This window comes from Bison bison, unplaced genomic scaffold (genome assembly GCF_000754665.1).
Source record: "Bison bison bison isolate TAMUID 2011002044 unplaced genomic scaffold, Bison_UMD1.0 scf7180017864207, whole genome shotgun sequence".
NCBI classification, from domain to species: Eukaryota; Metazoa; Chordata; class Mammalia; order Artiodactyla; family Bovidae; genus Bison; species Bison bison.
This window is the reverse complement of record NW_011494779.1, coordinates 1,019,555-1,027,741: the sequence shown is the minus strand read 5'-3', so window position 1 is coordinate 1,027,741 and position 8,187 is coordinate 1,019,555. Positions and strand designations below refer to the sequence as shown.

Here is an 8,187-nt window from a genome sequence, read left to right as displayed (position 1 = left end):
GAGCTTCACCTTCAGCATCAGTCCTTCCAATGAACACTCAGGACTGATCTCCTTTAGGATGGACTGGTTGGATCTCCTTCCAGTCCAAGGGACTCTCAAGAGTCTTCTCCAACACCACAGTTCCAGAGCATCAATTCTTCGGCAATGAGCTTTCTTTATGGTCCAACTCTCATATCCATACACAACTACTGGAAAAACCATAGCCTTAACTAGGTGGGCCTTTGTTGACAAAGTAATGTCTCTGCTTTTTAAGAAATCATAATTTTATTCTTTGACCAAATTCTTCTTAAAATAACTGCACTTCCAAACTTGAATTATTCATTTATCCTACCAAAATATAGAGAGTATTTATAAATTAACTCCCCAAACCAAGCTTAAAATGCAGGTAATATTATTATATGCATTTTACAGAAAAGGAAACTGAGGCACAGACAGGCTAAATAAAAACAGCTCATAACTGGGATTCAGAGCATGTGGTCTGTCTTCAAAATCTGTGCACTTAACCCCTGTAGTTTGCTATCTCTCTATTTAAAACATTCTGTTAATGAAAAGGAGTGGGCTACCAGTTTTTTTGTTTTGTTTTGTTTTAGTTTCCTTTTAAACTTAAAGTTCCAAACTCACTCAGTTGATCTACATAAATTCTGTAGAGCTCTTACATGGCATGGACATGAGTATCAAATGCTGATGGTGATTTTTGTTTGTTTCCCAGGATTATTGGGACTTTGCAGAACTCTCCTCAGTTTTCAGAAGCCTTCCATTGTCGCAAGAATTCATACATGAATCCAGAAAAGAAATGCCGGGTTTGGTAATCTTCAGAAGAAGTGGTGCAGCCCTTGGCTAAGCTTGCCCAAATCACAGAAATGGGGAACTCTATCCGAGAGAGAAGGGGTCAGAGAGGTCACTGATTACATGGAGGTGGTTCACAGGGGTGAGAACATGGCAATAAAAATGAAGTTTGGTTTTCTGGAAAAGGTGTGGAGGGAGGAAGGGTCTACTGTCTATCAAATCACTCATTCTCAGTGTCTAAATCATGCTTAATCTCTAGACAGAATATTACCATTCATTTCAGTTTCCCATATGATTTGCCAGTTTGATGTTGTCTCTTGATGTGGACTGGAATTTCTAATGAAACGGAGAAAGAAAAGGTAGAATAATTCACTTGGCCCCAAAAGTACAGCAGTAGCATAAGAGTTAAAAACATGAAGCCTGTGTACCTATTTTTACCTTTATTTGCAACATTCACACTCCTTCAGAACTCTTCCAAAGAAATCTTAAACATATTGGGGCCTTGGGACTCAACATAGTTTTAATCTAATTTTACCAGTTATCAGTTATTCATTCTGAGAGTATTCTAAGCACTCTTAGGGCTAAAATGAATGTCTAAAACTGTTTTTTGTTGTACCTATTTCCACTGATAATGAGATTCTTGAGGCTCCCTGCAATTTTCTAAGCAGTTTCTTGTTCTCTCTCAAAACTTGGTCTTTTTAAGAGATTTGTAGTAATGTATAAATAATAATTTTTATATTTAATTATTAACTACATTTATGACTAAATAATTGTTATTATAAGTAACCATTGAATATTGAAGCTTCAGATCAAGATAAATAGTTAATGAACCAACAAGGTCTGTAAAGTGATGTACAGATAAAGATTTGAGACTTTTTAAACTTATAAATCATATTGATGAAAAGCTTTAAGCACAAACTTTGGGTTAAAAACTGCCCCTGGACAGTTGGCTAGAGGTACATAAGAGTTGTGGTTTAAAGATAACATAAAAGTTGTAGTTTATAAGCAGGATTTTCAACGTGACATCTTCTCTGAGGGTGGCTACGATAAAAGGGCACAACTGCATTTATGTAGCTCTGCATCTCCTGTCTTTTCAGATTTGTCATGATGGAAATATTTTGATAATAAACTGAAATTGTGAACCCATTATTCACTAAGCTTATTGTACCAGCCGTCCAGCTTTGGAAGTGCATTTCTGAATAGAAATAAGAGGCTTCTGCATATCCAGTGGGCTTGTTTCTAAAATTCTGACTCACCTAGAGTTCTGGAAGCAGGGATCTAGTCCCTGAGAGCAGTTCAGTTCTTGAAGCTTTTTTGTTCTCTTTTCCTGTCCTGTTAGCTAGTTCTGTTCATTACTTGAGTAATATTTTACAGAAGGGGTCCAAAATCCTTATTTTTCCTAGTGAAACATGAAAATGGAATATCCAAAATACAAGTGTTGGTTTTCCTACCTCTTGAAAAATGCCTGTTTACATTTTTTAATGGTATTGAAATACATATACCAAAATTTCATAAAGCATAAGCATACAACTCAGTGAACTTTCTTCAGCTGAGCACGTCCTATAGCCTAGGACTCTGAGAAACTCAACATTACCAGTGCCTGAGAAGCCCCGCCTCCCAACTGTCAACTGGATCTTTTTATCTCTAGAAATAGAAGACTACCAGATAGACCAAAGTCAGAATACCAACGCCTCTCCACCCTGACACATGTGGACATCATCCATTGTACTCGGCACTGTGTTGAGTTGTATGGGATGATATGGTCTCTCTTAACCATGCCCAATCACTTGGTATTATCCCATCAGATAAAAGCTATCTGTAATGATCTCACACATAAGTCTAACCATGCTTGAATCCTGGTCAAGAAAAGAGTTCCTAAGCTGAGACACTAAGGGTTGGGGGCTGATGTTACTCATGAATGAAAATAGGAAAAAGTTCTTGGCAACAACTTTGGTGAGGTGCCTGCTCTGTGCTGCACTGTCTACATAAATTCTAGAAGCAAAGTGGAAAGGATGCTATCCTGGGAGAGGAGTCCTTTGTTATCAGGTTCCAGTCTCAAAAATATATAGTGAAAACACATATATTTCATACTATTGCTCTTATTTCTAGTCTCTGTTCCAGCCTCCCCACCACCCCTCATGTAAACCTTCACAGCATTTATGCCTGGAAAAACATTAAGGCCAAACGGAGCATTTGTCACTGTAATCTTATACTTCCTGCTAGCTTCAAATTGAATCTTTTAAAAATGAATGACAGATGTTTTTGACTTGTATTTTCTTGTTTTCACCACACCTATCTTGCAAAGATACCATAGTTTTCTGATCTGATTTGTTTTCAGAAGTTAAGAAAAAAGATTGCCAAATGCTATAGAGAATTACAGGTATAATCAGATGACTTAGGCAGGAACCAAAGTGTTTTTGTGCAATGTACCAGGACTGAGACTTGACTTTTGGTTGATCAGGTGACGAGAGAAGCCACATGTGACTGGTGTCCAAGTGGCACGTGTTTATTGCATTCTAGTCTTTAACAACGCTGTCTTAATTTCAACTCCTTTGTTTATTTGTTTAGAGGAGGGGGATTGTTTGTTTTTGCATTTCCTCTAAAACAGTGAGAAATACTACTAGCATTTTCAACCTCATGGCCAAACTGCTTCTATTTTGTTTGACAAAGCAGATCCTCTAGGTTGTACAAGCAAAGTCTAGCAGAAGAATGGGCATTGGCTCTTGCTGGAAACAAGGATGGACTCAGCTTGGGGAATGAAGAAAGATGACATCTAGCCGTTATGACTAATTTTTATACTTCTTGCCAAAACTAACAATCATTTTTTCAGGTCATATCTGATTTAACTTTGGTAAATGCACTTGCTGTCATTTCTGACCTGATCATCTCAAATTCTAATGCATCCTGAAGATCTACTCTACATCCGAGAAGATAAAAATGGATTATTGATTTTGTCACATACCTGGATTATTGATTGAAAGTGAAGTCACTCAGTCTTGTCTGACTCTTTGAGACCCCGTGGGCTGCCAGGCTCCTCAGTCCGTGGGATCTTTCAGGCAAGAATATTGATTACCTTGGTGTTAATCCTTCAACACATATGCTCGCCAAGCTCTCTGTTCCCTACAATATGTTGTCAAAGATGCAATGAATGCTAAAATGGTCACCACATCTTTATCCATGATACCGAAGGAAAAAATAAACAGCAGAAAATGTTTAGATTTGTTCAAAGAAAATATGAAAAGGACACAGTGCTGAGTATGCATTATGATTTCAATCATGTTTAAATAGAGTTGCATGGAAAAGAGTTGGAAGAATATATGCCAGAAATTAGTAGGGAATGTCTCCAGTTGATGATATTGCAGGTGGTTCTTATTTCCTTTTTTTCTTGCATTTTAATATTTCTATAATGTGAAAATGGTACATTTTACCATTTGGAAGAAAGGAGGAAGTATGGGAGCAAGGATGGAAGGGAAAGAATGATGGGGCGGGGTGGGGGAAATGACTAAAAAAGAGAAATATAATTCCCCTGGATTTAAGCTATGTTGATTTATTTAAGAAGCTAGTCAGTTTGGTATCTCAGTCTACTTAGATCCAAGTGCAAAAAATCTGGGTCAGGAGCTTCCTTCGCTCATCTTCACCTGCCTTGCCACACAAGCACACACAAAACAGGCTAATTCTCAGATTTACGAAGTGGCTTCTACACACGCTGCCTAACATAAGGCAGGAGACTTTGATGGACTTCCCCCTGACTACTTGAAGAGGTTCTGTAAGAACAGAGATGTGCTCTAGGAAGGTCTGCTTGGGTTTCTTTTTTCCCCTGAAAATGCTAAAGGACTGATCTAGCCACACTCTTCCATTGGTCTCCCTCCATACAAAATGCTATCATTTGCCAAACACCGACCAAAGTTAAGGATGCAGTCTAGGACTGAAACAGAAGGCAGTAAACTATACAGTAAGCAAACTTAAATGCTTTACCAGGGGGTCAGATGGTAATGTGTAGAGACTGAGCAGGAGGAAACAGCAGGATACAGCTAATTCTAGGTGAGCCACTGCTTATATTTGACTTTAGTTATAAATGTGAAATCAAACTCTAGTTTAGCCAAAACTGGAGATTGTGTTGATCCCATAATCAAATTTGGGATAGTAGGAGTACCAGGTGACTCTGTGTTAAAGAATCTGCCTGTCAATACAGGAGATGTGGGTTTGATCCCTGGGTTGGGAAGATCCCCTGGAGTAGGAAATGGCAACCCACTCCAGTATTATTACCTGGGAAATCCCATTGACAGAGGAGCCCAGTAGGCTACAGTGAATGGGGTCACAAAAGAGTTGGACATGACTAAGCAACTAAATAACAAGAGTAACTGGGGCTTCTTTTCATGTGGTTTACTTTATGATTGCCAGTCAACTTTGCCAAAGGAAACCTTGCTGGTCAACCATGACAGGCTCAAAGAGTCTCTGCTTTCTTCCCAGGGGAAGTACGGCCTCTAGCTACAATACACTTGACAAATCCTGGAGAAAACCAATTGGCCTGTTTTGGAAACATGCCTATCCATGTGAATAGGTCATGGGGAAGTGAGGAGGTTATAGAAATTATGATCACTGATTCCCTACAGAATAGGAGAGGGGCAGTTTCCCAAAAGAAGAAAAGCACTGTCCCTAGAAGAGAAAGGAAGACACAGATGTCCCAAATGCCAGTTATACTAGATATTTCTTTTAAACTGCAAAACGCCTCAGTTTGGATTATACTGTGCATATTAAATTCTGAATGTGTCAAATGAAGACATGCATTTTACCTAGATACAATATTTAAGATATACATTTTCAATAAGAGGATGGGAAGGAAGATAATATATTTTATTGTGAGTAAGGCCCATTATTTAGGATGTTTGTATGAAGTTTCCATTTACTGTAACTTCCTTGTGAGTTAATGTTAATACTCCTATTTTATAGATGGTGAATTTGAATTTGAGAGTTTAACTAATTTTCCCAAATTCACAAAGATAGTAAATGACAAGGCCAGGGACCAAATCAAGATATGTTGAAGTCCAAAATCTATATAAATTTACTATCAGTTTTCTATGTCACTATAAAATGGATTTTAGCCTAGCAATATCAACTCAGTTATAGCTAAATTCCCAAAACATATCTTTTTTTTAAAAAAAAGCTTAAGTAATTTTATTCATTAGTTTTCCTCAGAATTCTATCTTTTGCCATGTCTTGGCAAAACAATTATCTTTTATAGGAAACAATATAGTTTCCAATTTATTACTTTATATAAGCCTTTGTTATTTTTAAAAGAATATTTAGTGCTTTAAACAATTATAGCAGTAAACACTTATTGAGCATATGCTATATTCAAGGTACTCTATTAGAAACAAAATAAAAATTTAAAAAAAGCAAGATAAAGTGATACTCTTTGGTGAGCACTGCAGTTGTCCATTACACACATTCACTTACTCATTGACCAAATGTTGACCACCTTTTATGTGTGATGCAGTATATTGCATATAAAAGAGTCCTCAAAAGATTACCCTCTAGTAGGATCATTAGAAGATAAAAATGAATGAAAACAGCTGGACTTTTAGTACAGACATTAAAATGTACACAAATACTTACACAGCTGAATATGTGATGTGCCAAGAAATACAGAGAAAACACAACTTGAGAATTCAAGGGATTTTCCTACTATGGCAAAGACATTCTGTTAGAAGTAATACGTTGTATTTGACAGGATGGATGGGGTTTTGACAGTTGGAAAATGAGACAAAGAATATTGCTATGTGACCCTGGAGTAGGAAATGTCAACCCACTTAAGTATTCTTGCCTGGAATTCCATGGACAGAGGAGCCTAGTGGGCTACAGTCCATGGGGTCACAAAGAGTTTGACACGACTGAGCAACTCCGCACGCACACACCTCATACAAAATTAGGCAACTAAAGTACGTAAGAACCCAGTGACTCTAGGTAGCAATGCTCATTCTAGAGGGACACAGTCAAGGGGAGTATGCACTCTGACACAATTGTTCATTATTCACAGCTCTTGACATGTCTTATATCAAGAAAAGGGCTTTCCCCCCCCCAAGTATCTTTAACTATTCTCAAAGTTTATTCACTATCATTTTACTTTGAAAGTTCTGTGCATTTCTTGCATTTGCCGGAATTTGTGTGATAAAGATAACATTTGTTTCCATTACTGGGAATTTAGAATACTACTCATTCCAGTTCTGTTGCTAAATCACTGCATTAAGCAAATAATTTCTCTGCATTTCTATCATCTCAGAATTAAAATCAGTAAAGATCAAGACCTTTTCTAAACCAGAAGTCAGGCAGATTGAATGTTTTGCAAATCGAACCTTTTGGAGATGGCTCAAGATATTACAGTGCAGAAGAACTAGGTCACAGTGTTGTGGAAAAATTGGAATCCAGAATGCTCCATATAGACCCAGGGACACGCAGGGCAAGGACTAGCCAAATGCTGACACAGCAAGCATTTGGCTCCTCTAAGCTTCAGTTTATTCTTCAAAATGGTCACAATTACACATACCTCTATGGAAAGGTTACTGTACCAGTTGCCAGCAAATTGTGTTTTCAACTATATTGAAATTTAATATCTTGATTAAACCTGTAGGTCTTTAAAAACATAAGGGCTTTTGGCTTAAAGACTAGATTTTTATTTTTACCATATTGTTTGTTCTGTTGCTCTAGGTGAGTCGCTTACTTAATCCCTGTCAAATCATTTTTCTCTCTAGACTCCCTTGAAACAAGGCAAAAAATGTGCATCCTTTAAATAGCAAAAGATTTCTTCAAAAGTAAAAAAAAAAAAAAGCAAAAGCAGCACACTCAAAACAAAATTGAAGTTTTGAGTAAAATGATGATCTGGGGGAAAACAGTTATGCAAGTACCTTTGCTTTGCTTGGAAAATGGCCTTGGCACAGAAATCCTAGGAAAGCTATTTAACTCCTTTGAAGCTTAGTTTGCTCAGAAGTAAAGTGTAAAAATGTAAATGTATTTTTGTCCTGTGATTCTGTAGTAGGCAGAATAATACCCCTCTCCCCACTTAAAGAGATCCACATCCTAATTTCCAGAACCTGTAAAGATGTGAGAGCATGGGGTAAAGGTGAATTAAAGTTTGCAGATGGAATTAACTTTGCTGATCAGCTCATCTTAAGGTGAGAGTAACCTGGATTACAGGTAGGTCCAGTGTAATCACCTGGGTTCTTAAAAGGGATGCTAGAGGTAGAACTCGGAGCCAGGCAATATGAGAAAATGACCAGCTGTAGATGATTGAAGATAAACAAAGAGGGTCATTGAGGTAAGGGGTGACCCTTACCCTTTTCTGCTGCTGCTGCTGCTGCTAAGTCGCTTCAGTCGTGTCCGACTCTGTGCGACCCCATAGACGGC

At 37.7% G+C, this 8,187-nt stretch overlaps 1 protein-coding gene across 8 annotated transcripts in view; it reads left to right on the top strand.

The window, feature by feature from the left end:
- Positions 1–3,762, top strand: part of MME (membrane metallo-endopeptidase) — a 119,800-nt gene extending 116,038 nt beyond the window's left edge. For all 8 annotated transcript variants that reach the window (XM_010844740.1, XM_010844742.1, XM_010844743.1 and 5 more), the window contains exon 23: positions 710–3,762. In XM_010844740.1, coding sequence (XP_010843042.1) covers positions 710–809 — 100 coding nt within the window. In that variant the 3' untranslated portion in view covers positions 810–3,762. The remainder of the gene's footprint in view (positions 1–709) is intronic.
- Positions 3,763–8,187: the final 4,425 nt, after the last annotated feature.